Genomic DNA, 15729 nt, shown 5'->3' with positions numbered 1-15729 from the left:
CTAAAAATACACCCAAGAAAATTTTACTTTCCAGGAGCTCTCTATCACGTTTTGCCATACGAAAGCAAGAATGTACGGCTGAGAAATAATGATTTGTAAAATAAATTTAAAAAATCAATGTTGTATGTGGGGATTGCGCTTTATGAACCCACTGCTGCTTTAACAGTTTTAAGGTCAAATACAGAAGCCCCGAACCAAGAGGCGGCTGGGCTGCGACCCCAGGCCACAGGAAGAACAGAGCCTCTTTCATATGGGTAATTCCAGGCAGAAAAATGCCAACATAAATACAAGGTTTAAAATTTCAGAGAGCAAAAGCCACTTTACTGCTGGAAAAAAGCTCCCACCTCGGGCAGCTGATCGCTGCCTCGCTTTAACATCAACGTTCTTCCAGACATCTATGAAGTACTGATTTTTTAGAAAATAAGTCTGCCAGGTTAATAGTGGAGGAGGTGCAGAGCACTGAGCGTGGTGGGAACAGGGGGGCAAAGAGGTGGGGTGATGATGTCTCACTGTGCCCAGTGGGGCTGGCACAGTGCTGGTCCCTCAGCCTGGAACACCCCCTGCCCCCCACAGCCCCGGCTGGCTTGGGGGCCGGCGGTGCATGTCGCCAGTGGTGCGTGTGACCGGGTGTCCCTGCTCCAGGCCAACGGTTGTCTCTTTTGGAGTAGGCAACTTCGCTCTAACAGTAACAGACACCCTTTGTCTCCAGTCAACAGCAGCTGATCTGCCATACCACTTCTCTTTCCAAGAGGGAGCATTTAAAAGTAAAGATTCCTGTTATCTAGTTGTAGATCTTGGGGGGAAGAATGGAATATTAGAGTACTGCCAATGGCCCTATTTGGATCAACAAAGCCAGTCTGGGTATTACACGGGTGCAGTGCTTAAAACTATGACATTCCTGTGCTATGGGTATGCTAAGATTCAGGAGATACAAGGAATTACACGTATTTGACTTTTCTGAACAGAGCCACAATACAATCCTGCCGCTACTGCTGAGATGCTGTAAACAAGTTTGGTATAATTTGTGCTTGTTTAGAAGATTACTTTCTCATGGTCTGAATGCAGCAGAAGTAGGATAAGGACTCTTTCAAGGCCTGTGCCCTGAGGAGTTCTGCATTACAAAGGGCTTGCAGATTTCTTCTGCTTTCTGACACAGCTGAGAAATTCCCTCCATCACTACTGTAAGTTTGTGTGCTGGATGGTGCTCTATCTGTCAACAAATGTGACAAACCTAGAAAAAAAGACTCTACAGTTACTCATAAATTTGCTTCAGGGGCAAGTGAAATCTCTGAGAGACAGCTGAGCCAAGAACTGCAGCAGTACCGCGTGACTTGGTGCTGAGGTGGTGGCGAATGGCTGGGGACTTGGTAGAGGAGTGAAAAACCGATTCCTTTGGCAGTTCCAGCACTGACCACTATAACTGGTATTCCGTTTCTGTGCCTTATTGCCTGAGAGCAGGAAAAGATGAATGCCTAGAAATGCCTTTCTCCCTCGCTTGGCAGCTGCCCCAGCGGTGGCTTCAGAACTCTGTGTGTGTGCGTGTCTGTCTGTCTCTCTGTCTGGGTGAGGAGTGGGAACTCCTCAAGAGCTCCTGCTGCCTTCACACCTGCAACAAGCACCATGCCCGCGGTTTCCAAGCAAAGGCGGAGACCTCCGTCTTGTGAAGCAGTTCTCAGCCACATGCTCTTTATCACGCATTCCATAAAACATAATTTTTGCTGAGATTCCCCTAACTTTTGAAGCGATATGGTCTTTTCCCTATACAATGCAGATCTATAAATACATCATTTACATTAATAACTTCTTTACAACTGTGGACAGGTTTCATACTCCAATGAGTCGATTCAGCCACAAATTAAAATATAAGAAATTGGGATTTATATAGTTTTTTTGAGAATTTTTAATTGTATGTTATTTTCCTTTCTGTTTTCCACTGGATTAAGGTGTTATAGTAAAACCGAATGACCAGCATTTATAGTAACTCATAAAGTTCCAAGTCTTTCTATGCTAAAATCAGACTTTTTTTCTGAAGAAGGCATTGAGTTGCAGCTGAGGTTGTTTGTCCCTTTCCACAACTGTGTGTGGGGAAATGCAAGGACTCCTTTGTCTGAAACACTCAACTCCTCTGCAGAGAACACGGGAATAGTAGACAGGTATTGAATGCACAGTTATGACATACGCCCGGTATAACTGCAGTTGCACTATGCCATAATTGCCCACGAGTTATACAACTATAGTTACTCTACTATGTCACAAAGTAGGGCCTCTTTTTCTCCGAAAAGATGATTGCAGGGAAGGTCCTGTTTTCTTTTAAATATTTGGACTGAATAAAGAAAAATTTTAGTTGTGAATTGTGAATTTTCACACAGAGTTTAGTGATTTTTCTCCTTGTAACATTGCTTGTTTTTCTCCATCAGAAAACCATCGTACACAAACAGATGAATGACCGGACATGTCTACTGAAAACAGAGGTTTCAGTATGCAGAATTTTTGAAACACAGCAATAAAGAAGTGTGGATCACATTGATTGACTCAGCTGACAGTAAAAGTGCAGAGTAAATTCCATAACAAAACTTATATTGTAAATCCTTTGTATGAAGAACCACTCTGAATTCCATGTTTTAATTTTCTGGGGTTTGCAAAAGTAAAATATTTCTAATCAGACTAGTCATTAATGCTTTTATAGCAATTGAAATTATGAACAAATTTCCCTACATATTATGTGAAAATGCTGTTTCTAAAGTAGAAAAGATTAAATTACTATTTTCACAGTTTTGCCGTTCAAAGACACGCTCCCTCCATCCAATTCCAGTAATTAAGAGATAGCTCCCTCCTCTGGAGCACTTTGTACTTGCACTGTAGACACGGGGAATCTTTGAAAAATTACTGAATTCACTCATCTCTTTTGAAGCCCCGTTGACCTACAGCACGAAAAAAAGGTATTTCGAATCGACTGAATATAGAAATAAAGCCACGGGCATATGGAGTGATGCACCCGCGGGAATAATTTCTATGTAACTGCTGATGCCACCCCTGAATTCCTCAGGCTTTGTTGTACCCCTGGAACCTTAGAGAGACCCAAGAGCTCGGTGGCCTCTGGGCTTTCCTCAAAGCCTCATAAGACACGTTACTTGGGGGTTTTTTTTGTTGTTGTTTTTGATTTTTGTAATGGTTGTCACACCGATCCATATAGACCTATTGAATGACCAGTTTTCTTTTCTATGATTACATAGCATACTTGAAAAGTTTCAAGGTTGTTGCAGATTGGTTTGAAATACCATAAAACAAACAGGTTTAACTTCAGTGCATTTGCAACTAAAAATTAAGCATATTTCCCCTGCCAAAACAAAACATGTGTTTTGGGAATTTGAATATTCTCCGTGGAAAGTACTGCATTTTGCTTTACAAACAGGCATTTCTGAAGGTGGATCACAGAGGAAAAGATGAAGGAAAAATAGAAGGCAGTGTAATTTCTATGAAAGACTTCTGAGCAGGGACACTTTGTGATTTATTGATTCCAGCACTGCTTGGAAAAATAGAACTAAAATATGTCTTTGTAAATAGAAATGGAACAAAGAAGCTTGTCTTCATTACCGCTGTTTTCCCTCATGGAAACCTGAATTTTTTCCAGTGTCTTGCATGAAAAGGAAAAGATGATTTCTATATAGATTAATTGCATCACTAAATTAACCCAACTTTTAAAACTCGATTGCCACATAAGCTGCGTATTTCACTGCCAAAACATACGCACACAAACTTTTATTTTAAGATTTAATACTTCTTCATCTATTTAGTGGTTAACAAAGCAAATTAAGGAAATAAATGGTCCCACACGCAATGGAATTTAAGAAGCCTGATTCGAATTTGACTGAAATTGGCCAACAGGATCAAAAAGTATTAGAAGTGGGTTGATGACAAACTGACTTTCAAACAGCCAGAGATCCCAACCTGTCTTGCAAATCTTGTTTTCCTCAAGAAGCAGGGATTTAAAAGAACACTGTGCATCCGAACACGATCTTGAATGTTTAGTAATATACTAAAATCTTAGAAATTAATGTTTAAGATGACTGTATAATATAAAATTCAGTTTAGATTAGCAAGATATAAATCACAAATATCTGAAGTTTGCTAAATCCATAGACGCGATCTCCCAGTAACATAGCTACAATGGTACCAGTTTTGCATAGGGTCTGTTGCATGAACAGCTTTCCCAACATAAAACTTACAGGGTTTTTGCAGAACAAGTGTTACTCCCGTAGGAGTAAACCCCTTCAAATGCTTAACTAGCCAATTATCCATTTTACGGATTTTCTTTGCCATCTATTACATGTAACATAAACCAGGAAATTATACCGAAATATAAAATAAGAAGCTAATTTTCTGCAGTTTTTCTTATGCAATTGATGCTATTCAATACAGAAACAAAAAAATAATATTTCCATTTCACCTAAACTAGAAGCCAGAAGTGTTTTCTAGAATAGAGGCAATCTATGGGTTGGGTTTTTTTTCCCCAACTTATTATTTTATCAGCATGTGGCTGGCTATTCATTTCCTGAGGAAAAAACAATAATCAATGCCTGCCAGCATATGCTTTTCATTTAATTAGGAACATAGGACTGGAAAGAACCACCTAGGTCATCAAGTCCAGTCTCTAATTAAACACTCTTCCAAAATATTGATTAATCAAAGTTGCATAAATATGGTAGGTTTTGTAACACTGTACTCCTCTGCAGAGATTTTAAGCAATCTTTGTATAGTATTTTTTATACCTTTTCCAGCACTTTCTTCATATCTGTTTTCTACCCGTTCTGGCAAAGACAAATCACTCGCCGCAGGACAGAGCTCTGCTTATGCAGACCGGTTCACCTGGGTATATGGAGACTGGTCAGCCACGTAAATTAATCCTACCTTCTCCCTGCCTTTGCTCTTGCAGAACCCTACTATGCTATTTCTTTTCACTTAACAGTTGATTTTGCAGAAAATATGGAGGGGCTTAAGGAAATTTTGAAATCTTCCGCCTCTAGTAAGTTTGGCTGACATTAGCGAAGTATTTAAAATCCAATTACTTCACATACAACCCCCCACGCCATTAAATATTAAGGAAAACATTTACATGAAAAGACACATCACACTAATAGTTATGAATCAGATATTTGGGCTACACCCAAAACCTAATTAATTTGTAAAGATTTTTTTAATATAAAGAGTGACTATTATTTTCAATGCAAAGAGTTCATCACATCGGCATTTGATTTTCAGTAATTTTATATGACACAAATCTTTACAGTGTTTCAAGCTGGAAATCAACAGCACTTGATCTATAATTATTAGTGTATCTTTCTGTTTATTTTCATACTTCATGCGCCTCAGTCAATTGAATAAATTGGCTGTATCTAAAAAGTTAAAACAAACAGATTCAATGCTAACAAATTCATTAACCTGTTATCCCTGTATTTAATGTATTCTTGACTATAAAAGAAGCTGCTGCATTTGGGAATATACACTTTAGACATTAACTGTTAAAATAATTTTGGGTAAAGAATAATACTTGTTTTTAACTGGAAAGGAACTGCAGTTGATTTTCTTTGTTGTATTAGAAGGAATACATTAAATCACCAGAAACATTCTATGTCAAATTTGAGTTTATAGAGAAATAAGGGAAAACCAATTCCCTTAATGTATTAATATTTGACAAATTTTCTCTCATTTTGCTTAGATGAAGAGCCTGTAATTTAAGTCAGATACACTTCTATGGACTGACCTGTAAAAATATAAAACCAGAACTTTTCAGATGCAACAGCACTGCAGCCCGTATTGCGGAGCTCCTCTATTGCAGCGTGCAGTCCAAGTCCTTAAATTCGGCAAGCTGCCAAATCTCAGAGGGCTTGAAGTATTTATTACAGCCTGGGCAATCGCAAACTGGTTTAGTTTTAAATTACCAGAAGGCTGTAGCCGGCATTGGTACGGAGAAAAGCCTGGGATCGCTACCTGTCCTGGCAGCCCTTCCCTCAGAGGCAGGAAAGTGAGGAAGGGCTCAACAGTCATTATTTTAATCCCCATTCCCGGCGAGGCCTAGCAGCCTTAGACTGTTAGAACAATAAAACTCACATCCCCAGCGGCCGTCGCCGACAGAGGGGGCGCTGAGCCCCACGCGCCGCGCCGTGAGGGAAAGCCCCGCCCCCGCTCAGGCAACGCGCGGCCCCGCCCATCGCGTTTTGGCGGCAAGCGCGCCACCGCCTACCTGCTGCGCATGCGCTTTGGCACGCAGCCGCCGCCGCCCGCTCTCCTCAGCCGACCCGTCCGAGAGCTCGCGAGATGTGGAGCTCTCGCGGTACTTCTCCGGCGCGCGGCCCGACTGGTGCGGCGGGAAGTGGGGGCGGCGGGGGCGGGTTGGGGTGCCGGTCATTGGGCCGTGAGAAGCTGGCTGCCCCGAGAAGGCGGGCGAGGAGCTGGCTGCCCCGAGAAGCCGGGCGAGAACCCCCTCTCTTCGCCCCGCTTCCCGCCGGTGGGAGAGGGAGAGCTCCCCGCTTCTCCCCTCCCCCCCAGTGCCTGCAGGCTTCAGGGCTGCTCTGGCGGTGTGAGGGGAGCGGGGCCTCCGTGGCGCCCGGCGGGACGGCCCTCCCTGTGGAGGGAGACCCGGGCGACCTCCTTCAGTGTCCGCTCTCCACTCCCTCAGCCTCCGGCTCCGTGAGAGGTTGGCAGCCCGGGGTGGGGAGCTCGCCTCCGGAGGTCGGTGTAGACGGAGCCGCTTGGAGTGTCACTAAAACCGCCTGAGAAACAACTTTCCCGTAAAAAAATAGAGCTGTTCCTGAAGGCAGCCGCGGTGAGACGGGGTCATCCTAAACCCGGTTGTGCTGATGTGCTAAAGTCTCTGGAAGTAGCTTTGCTTAAGGAGCCGGAAAAGGGGAATCCTCCTCCAGACCGCGTTTCCAAGTGGGTAAGCTGTAAATCGGAGGAATTATCACCCCCCTACCCCATCCCTGCAGTCTTTGATAGTCAAGGATGTGAGTAGAAAACAGCTGTCTTGATAAGTGCTTTGGTTGGAATTCCATCTCTTCTGTTTTATTCCTGTGACCCGTACCGGCCACTCCCAGGTAACTTTGATGAGTTGAAACATGTCAAACCCATGTTTTATTCAGCCTAGTGAGGTGAGATTGTGTTATCCATCTGTACGGTGTCTTAATTAATTTGTGTTTTCTGGTTGACAAATCTTTCTGGAAAAGCTGTAGACATATTGTGTATAACTGATGTTTAGCTGTTTCTCTTTAAATGCTTCTGGTAGGTCCTGCAGGAAGGAGAAAAAAGTTTTATCAGTGGCAATGATAGATCCTTTAGAGAACAACTTGTTTGATCTTCCTGATTATGAGAACACAGAAGATGAAACGTTCCCACCTCTTCCACCTCCTGCCTCTCCGGGAAGAGATGATGTTGAATGGGCTCAAGCTAATGGAGGTGAACACTTTAAATATCCTGTTTTGCAGTACAGGCAATGAAATACTGGGAGATCAATATTATTGGTGTTGTACTTCACTACCTTGAGTTTACTGCACAAAAATAGTCTTGCGTAGACAGGAAAGCAATTCATAAATTTAAATTATCGCTTCTATGCTTCTAAGCTTGTGGGAAAAGTTGATTTTTGTAGATTCCATGAAAATGTGCACACAAATGAATCTTCATAAAATTCAAGCTCTTCTGACGAAATGTTGGTAATTATACAGCTATAATTATCCTTTATGCCTTGTATTTCAGAAAAGGTGAGAGTATTGAATGTAGTATTCCAAGGAGGTGTTGGTAGATTTTGTAGAGCATGTGACCTAGGAAAAATCCAAGACATTTCAGGACAGTGAAACTGAATTATTTTTATTTGAAAAGATCTTACTGTGCACTGAACAAGCTAATAGAAAGTATAAAGATTTTATTATAACTATTGTGTACTTCTACTCATATTTGTCTGTAGTGTTAAACATGTTTTCTTTGATCCCTGCTCTGTCTGTTCACTAGGAAATAGGATTTTGGATAGATTTAGTTCCTTGATAAATGAAAATGACAACTTCTGAATTCCTGATGTTCACAGTTACAAGAAGTAAACCAAGAAGTCAGTATGATAACCGATTGCTAGCTCTGAGATGAGATGGGCACTGGTGCCTTGTTTGTTGCAGTCAAATAATATATACTGGCCCTAATCAAAAAGTATATGGACTTTGGTTCTTAAAAGACACATTGATTGCGGTCACACGTCGCCTGTTTCTCTGTTTTTTGAAGGTGTTGCTGGTGGTTTAGGTCTGTCTTTCAGCTCTGTCAGTTGAAATTTTGAGACACATCTGTCAAATTATGTTTATTGATAATTTGAGGTTTTTTTAGAAGCAGTATCTACTCTCAATACACCTCTCATCAGAAATACAACATAAACGTTCTAAAATTTTGCTAGAAAAGTTGATTCCTCAGTATATTTTGAAAAGACGGATTTATTTCCAGGCTGTCTTGTGGGAGAAGCAAGGTGAAATGTGCAGACAGCTTGGAGTACTGTACCTGCAATGGAATACTTGTGACTGTTGCCTTTTTGATGGGGCAGAACCTTAAAATTTACATGACATAATTCTAGTTGATATCATTTGGCTTATATACTTGAAATATGTTATTGTCTTTATTAGAACCAGATGGAAACCAGCAGTCACAAACAAAGGATTCTGCTGTAGCTCCACGGAAAGCAGTTAAAAGACCAATGCCTAAACTAGATGCCCAGAGGTAATTTTTTACAGAATATTTCTTTCTGTGATTGATTTGGTATGTGGCTGTGGGGGAATGGTTAAGGTTACTGTGATCCCTGCTTGGTCACAGCCAAGTCAAAGATCAAGGGTTTTGGAGATCAAAGTGCTTCTTGCGTGCCGTATCTCAACCTTTTTATTCTCTGCCTATCTGTGTAATGCTACTATTAGTCTCACTTTCTTGAAGTCTCTTTGGGACTTAATACATGACTAATAATTTAAGAGATACTTATTATTCATACATAGGACTTTTCGAGCTTGATTTTTCTTTATTTTGCATCATAATACTTTAGATTTCTTTAATAAAATAAAGTGTGCTTCAAAATAAAACTTTGATATAATGGTGACTGTAAGGTACTAGTTAAAGGACATTTACACCTGACTTATGTACAAGCCAGATAAAATCCTTTATCTTTATACTGAGTTTAATATTTTCTTTGCTGTTATCACTAAAATTAGTGTAAGTTCTTTACAAGCAAGGGAAAGAATCTGAGCTTTCAGTTTCTTTTGTTTCAAAGATACTGATGAAGTTAGTGATACCACGGGTTGATGCTCTGGTCAAGCATTTAACTAGTTTTACTTGGTCAATATAGATACAAGAACTGACCTCCCATGTAACCAAAACAAAAAAGCTCCTTGGACTAGGAATATGCATATGGTTAATTTTCCAAATAAGTCTTCGGTCTTACAGACTCTTTATCCTATTTTGTGTGTTTTTCTAACAACTTCTAATTCTGTATATCTTTCATATACAGCTCTGTAGCTTTAGGCTATGTAAAGGAGTGGGAGGTTGTATCATTTGTGGGTTGTTGTGTTTTTTGTTTGTTTTTAATTAGAAAAAGTACGGGTTTTAAATAACTTCACCCATTTCCTATTACCAGGTTAATTTCAGAAAGAGGACTTCCAGCCCTAAGACACATGTTTGACAATGTAAAGTTCAAGGGTAAGGGGCACGAGGTAAGACATAGTGAGCTTTTGTTTTGTTTCCTGGGAAGTTAGTCTAGACTTGATAGATTGCTGCCCATCTGATATGGGGAGAATTGATACTACACTCTGGTTAGCCAGCTTTCTAACAGTAGTTGAATGTACCCTGATAGGGTTTGTAGTTGCGAATTTGGAAAAATAAAAAAAGCAAACAAAAAAACAAGCACACATGACTCTTTTAACAAAATCCATGTTTTGATCTTAAAACTGTTTTCCTCTACTTCAAAACTAGAATATCACATCTGTGGCTTTGTATTGTCCATAGAATGTTTGGGTTTGTTCTGTTTGTGGTTTGTTTTTTTTTTTTTTTTTTTTTTATTGGAACAGGCTTATAAGACTGCCTGCTGCATCTGGAATACCTTTCATGATCAGTTTCCTCTGTTCATGAGAATCTTCCTGATTTTGTGACACTTCTACCCCAAAGTCTTTAATATTGCAAAAAGTGTGACATACCACTTAAGCAAATAGAAAGCAGTATTTTCTCTACAAACTGTCTCATTGTCTTGGGTACACTTAAACATACAAAGCTAATTTTTCTTTAAATATTGTTAGACTGTTGGCATATATGTAAGGATGCCTGTGCATCTCTGGCTTACAGTGAACATTCATGGTATAAATTTTCTCTTTAAAACTGGGTCACAAAGAAACTAGGCAATACTGCTGATCTGAGCACAAATCTTTACAAGGTAAAGTTATTTAGATGTACATTTTTCTGTGTGTTCTAAACATCAAAATAGGTGCTGGCTGTGCCACTATGGATGTGTTTTTAATTTTTTTTTTCCTGTCCGGGTTCAGATCTGGGTTGCTTAAGGGCAACTTCTCAGAAGCCTGTCAGATGTTCTACAGTATATACAAATGCTCTTCCTGAACTTGGATCACCGTTCTTAACTTGAAATTGCACTTACAGCGATTGACTTGATTGTGGGAGGAAAGGTTACCCACATGTTCATGTTAATTAAATTTCCAAGAGACTTCCAAGCTGCAGATGCTTAATGTTTTCATAAATGTTACTGTCCTGTTTCCCTCTGCAGTTAGTCAGCTTTTATTAGCTGGATGTCTTGTTTTATGTTTTAGGCAGAGGACCTGAAGACACTCATACGACATATGGAACACTGGGCTCATAGACTATTTCCAAAATTGCAGTTTGAGGATTTTATTGACAGAGTCGAGTCTTTGGGAAACAAAAAGGAAGTTCAGGTACATATTGTTCCATTCAGTTTTTCTTTGTGCTGTGCTGAATAGTGTAAGAAATAGGTTTAGGAGAGCAATTATGCAACAAAGACAACTTAAGTTCCGCATATTGCTAAGGAGTATAATGTTATTTAAATTAATTGCTCCCTCTTTTAAAAAACAAACAAGCAAACACTTTCCAGTATTTAAGTTTACATTTAGATATAACCTTTCTTTATTTGACCTAGTACTTGAATTGGCTTTGACTTCTCTGGGACAACTTTAACCAAAGTAATTTGCTTAAGAGTGCTGGAACTGTTTGTTTTTTGGGGTTTTCATAGAATCATAGAATGGTTTAGGTTGAAAGGGATCTGAAAGATCATCTAGTTCCAACCCCCCTGCCGTGGGCAGGGACACCTCCCACTAGACCAGGCTGCTCAAAGCCCCATCCGACCTGGCCCTGAACACTTCCAGTACCTCACCACCCTCATATTTTGCCTCATTTTGAATATTTTGGCTGTTTCCAAATGTATATATATATATAAAAAAAAAAAATGCTTGTTCACCATGTTTTGGAAAATTCTGTTTCTGTTTTTCTGTAATACTGAAGCTTCAAAAAATAATCATCCAGCCTAAGAAAATAAACAGGTGAAAACGTTTGGAAGATTAAAGTAAAATATCTTCAAAGTCCTAAAAGTTTTAAAATAAGGTGTTCTGTCATTCGTGGTAGAACAACTTCTGCTCAATTTTCCACAGAACACTGAAACTAGAGAGGTTAAGAGCACTGGATGCCCAATGCTTTAGCTTCAGGGTACCCAAAGCCACTTAAGGCCCTTTGAGTTAAAACCTGAATTAAGGATCTCTTAGAAAACATTTAGGATATCTCATGATAGGAGGTGAACATGACTAGTGATAAAGTCATTCCATTTAAGCCACAGGTCTTTGCTTTCCTTTATTTACCTAGTTTTGATTTTCATTTAATTTTCCTTCTACTTTCATCTTACTGAAAGACAAAAGAAATATATAATTAAAAAAAATACATTGATGCAAAGCCAAAGTGAGTAATAAATGTAAAAAAAACAGGAGAAAAACAGAGAGAGAGATAGTTTGAATAATCCCACTACAGTCCATGAAGATAGAATTATTAGAATTGAGCCCTAAGAGCTAAAGATTTTTCAAGAAAAGGAACAAAGATTTTCTTGTACTTTTAGGAAATTTGATATATACCAAAAAGTCTGGGTTTTCTTAAATTCTGATTAATTTTGGTGTGGTGGTTGTTTGTTGTTTGTTTTTTTTTTTTTCATTTAATTTTTGTTTGTTTTTTAATGTTTGGACCTGGAAAAGAAGAGTTATGAATGCTGCTTCATCTGGCTAGGTGACAGATGGAGGACTAGGAATATGATCTACAGCATTAAAAGTTGTGGGTCAAACAGACATGTAGTGAAAGAATATTTTTTTCAGAGTAACAAACTGTAAAGAGAAATTGGGAGTAGTATTAAAAACATATCAGTGTTGCATAAAAGATGTATTTTAATTTCTCATTTGCAGACCTGCCTAAAGCGGATTAGACTTGATCTTCCTATTTTACATGAAGACTTTGCGAGTAATGAAGGTATACTCATTGTGCTGTTTGTTCAGTAGTTCAATGCTTACTTTACTTCACCTCCTACTGACCAGAAGTTAATGATCATGATACACTTTTCTAATGTAGAAGAAATTGTTGAGTGGTCCTCTATTTAAAACCAAGCTTCTGTGAGACTTAGGATTACAAAACTGAACTGGGACTGGGACTAAAATGCTACATGTACATACATAAATTAAAAAAAGTGTGCGATACACTGAAAGGAAATGGAAAATGGGTACTATTACCCACACGGTTAGCAACACTTTTCCAAGAAAACCCCCAAAACTGCAATTATAAAGTGAACGTATTGGTTTGTATTTTGCTCTGAGTGTGCAGACTGAAAAGCTCTTGGATCTTACTAATGCAGAAATCAAAAGACTTGTTACACTGTTTGTACTACAAGCTGTTACAGTGCAGTCAGGCTGTAGTGTTCTTTATACAGCAAAGTACTTATAAATGCTTGTGGGCAGCTATGTCTTGTGTCAGTATTGGCATATAGCTACTATTGAGTATTCTAATGTGAAAATCCAGCCACTTAACAAATAGATAATTCAAGAGTCTCTTCCAAGCAGATGAGATTTTTAGATAGACTAGAAATAAACAATTTTTTTTTTATATAAAAATAGGGAGCAGAGTTCACCTGGTAGTTTCTTTCGGACTTTATTAGCAGAAATGAGAGAATTTTGTAATTATTCCTAAGCTCCTTTGCAGGTGTTCACGCTTTCACTGTGGGTCTCTCTTTAAAGAATTATCCACTTGTTGTCCACTTTGTCTTCACTTGATCCTCAGCCTCCTGACAAGCCAGTGCTTGGGAAAGGTGTTCTAGTGGATGAGTTAATCAATGGTATAACCTGCCCTCACCTGTGGGGAAGGCCTTTGGGTGGTTAGTGGCATGTGGCTGTCTTCACTGTTGGCTGTATTTGCTAGAAATGGAATGCAGCCGTTAGCAGCCACAGACAGTAAAGCAAATGGTTCCTGCCGACAGGGTCTGTAGAGTTATCAGATTTTTCTGTGCGATGGTTCCATACATTCGTATTTAAATGCGGTGCTGATTTGTTCTTGAACCGTGTTAATGAGTGTACTGCTACAACTAGTCAGTCTTCAGTTGAAAAACTGGAGTAGGTATCTTAGAGTTTTGAAATAAAAACTGCAGCTAGGGTACTGTATTAAAAGCCAAAACCTTGTTGTCAGCTAACTTCTCTATTCACAGGCTTAAAGTGGTGCAGAGGCACAAGCATACTTGGCCTTGGGCACTCTTGAAAGAGTGCTCTGCTGCTGTGTTGGTGGGTGAAGTTTGTCTAATGGAGTTGGACTGTCTCCATTTTGCATGTGTTAATGTTGTCAAATGAGTAAATATTCCATAATAGTAGCACACTGAATTCAAAACTGACTATTCAATGTCTATGGTTGAACTTCTGATTCCCATAACTAGTCCTGCACTTCCCAAGGGACACTGTTGTATTAGTAGGGGTGGGAAGAAAATGATCTGTCCTTTCAGTAAGGATTGCTTGAATTTAGTGTCTCTTTTTAACCCTCAAGCACAGCTCATGATTGCTAACATAGCACACAGAGCTACGCCTCTCTAAATTCAGGCATTTATTATTGTTGTGTGTTTGGGATGTCTGATAAGCGTTTGTTGCATACTCTGAATATCAGGTATGTGGACCTAGGCAGAAAATTGCTCATTAAAACTAAATTACAGAATGTCCTTCAGCTGTCAATACAACTTGAAGTGTAGATCATAGAAATGCTTTAAAAACACTCTCGACAGATAATTAGCAGATCTCTCTGGGTTCAAAGTATTGATTTATGCCACTCTTCCCCTTCCCGCCCCCTCATTTTTAACCAGATGGTGGAGGAGAAAGCAACGGACTGGATACAGCCACTGAAGATGTACGTTCCTGCTCTGGAAATGCAGAAGAACTCGGTTCTCTGTCTGGTACAACTCTCACAGAAGAGCAACAGCAGCGAATCAGGAAGAACAGGCAGCTGGCCTTGGAACGTAGGCAAGCAAAGATGCAGTGTAACAGCCAGTCCCAACACAACGGTAATCAACTCCTTAACTTACCTGTTACTGTTAAGGTTGGTAACTGCCTGAGAAGCTTATACGACTGAGCTGCTGAGTCGGTTACTTTTCTAGTAAGTAGCAAAACATGTAACTCAAATTTAAACTGTGTTCCTGCAGTTAGAGCTCAGTCAGAGCTACTCTCGCTAGTTGTCATAGCTTTGAAAAGAAACTCAACCTGCTGCCCATCTCTGGAGTTGGCTTTCCTACAGACTGTGATTCTGGTTATAGAAACTGCAGTTAAACACATAGTAATAGTGTTTTCACAAGGTAGGAAACTGCTTTGTGATTTTTATTTTTTGTTTTATTTTTTAACAGAGCTCTCTGCTCATTACTCAGAAGAGGAGTTAAATACCCCAGTTGCTCAGGATCCCGCTGACCTTACCAAAGACACTCAAGTTACCACAAACAAGATTGCTGTTACAGAAGCTGAAGATGGAGATACAGATTGAAATGTGCCAGTGAAAAGCAGTAACCGTTCCCCATACTTTGAATGACTTTCTTGACCGAAAGACCCCCGTGTTTTATGTACTATGATTATATTGAAGTTCCTGGCTCTCTCCACTCTGACTCCAGAAGCTTCATCGAAGCCTTCACCATGACATCTGTAGAGTTGGACAGAATTCTTCTCTTGAAACTGTGGATGAGCAACTCCCTACACGGGAAAACAGAAAAAAATTCTTCATCTGCGTTTGAGGCATCTTTTCCACCTCCCCCGACATTTTTTAGGAAATGTTAATGAGGTTTTCGACCTACTTTGAATTTCATTTACAATTGATGTCAAACTGAAGTAACTAGGATATTGACAGGTGAAGTTTCTATTAAAGTTGTGTTGTTTGGTTGGGTTTTTTAATAGAGGGTATATATAACAGCAGGTAGTGCTATGTCTGAACAGGTGTCCTGGATTTTTTAACTTGCTTATCAAGTACCTGTATCTTTTTCTTATAAGATAGAAGCTATTAAATTTCAGAGTCAAACCTGAACGTCTTGTATGAGACTGTTACAACTACACACCCTCCAACGTGCTCCATCCCTCCTGCTAGGTCAGACATCTCTTCACAGAAAAGTAAATGCTTTAGAGGAAGAGGCTTAGCCTTTGACCAAATTATCTTCCTTTGGCT

The 15729-nt window shown here is 39.6% G+C and overlaps 1 protein-coding gene across 1 annotated transcript; it reads left to right on the top strand.

Moving 5' to 3' along the window:
- Window positions 1–6902: 6902 nt before the first annotated feature.
- On the top strand, window positions 6903–15591 carry TIPIN (TIMELESS interacting protein). The gene is made up of 8 exons (XM_082489103.1): window positions 6903–6937; window positions 7292–7452; window positions 8652–8745; window positions 9647–9722; window positions 10824–10946; window positions 12468–12531; window positions 14393–14590; window positions 14927–15591. Exons 2-8 carry the CDS (start codon window positions 7320–7322, stop codon window positions 15058–15060), a joined length of 822 nt encoding a protein of 273 aa, XP_082345229.1. The 5' UTR covers window positions 6903–6937; window positions 7292–7319; the 3' UTR covers window positions 15061–15591.
- The last annotated feature ends 138 nt before the right edge of the window (window positions 15592–15729 follow it).

The sequence above is a fragment of the Vanellus vanellus genome (assembly GCF_965231255.1).
Source record: "Vanellus vanellus genome assembly, chromosome: 11".
NCBI lineage: Eukaryota > Metazoa > Chordata > Aves > Charadriiformes > Charadriidae > Vanellus > Vanellus vanellus.
Note: the sequence above shows the minus strand (reverse complement) of the source record. Positions and strands in the feature narration are given on the sequence as shown.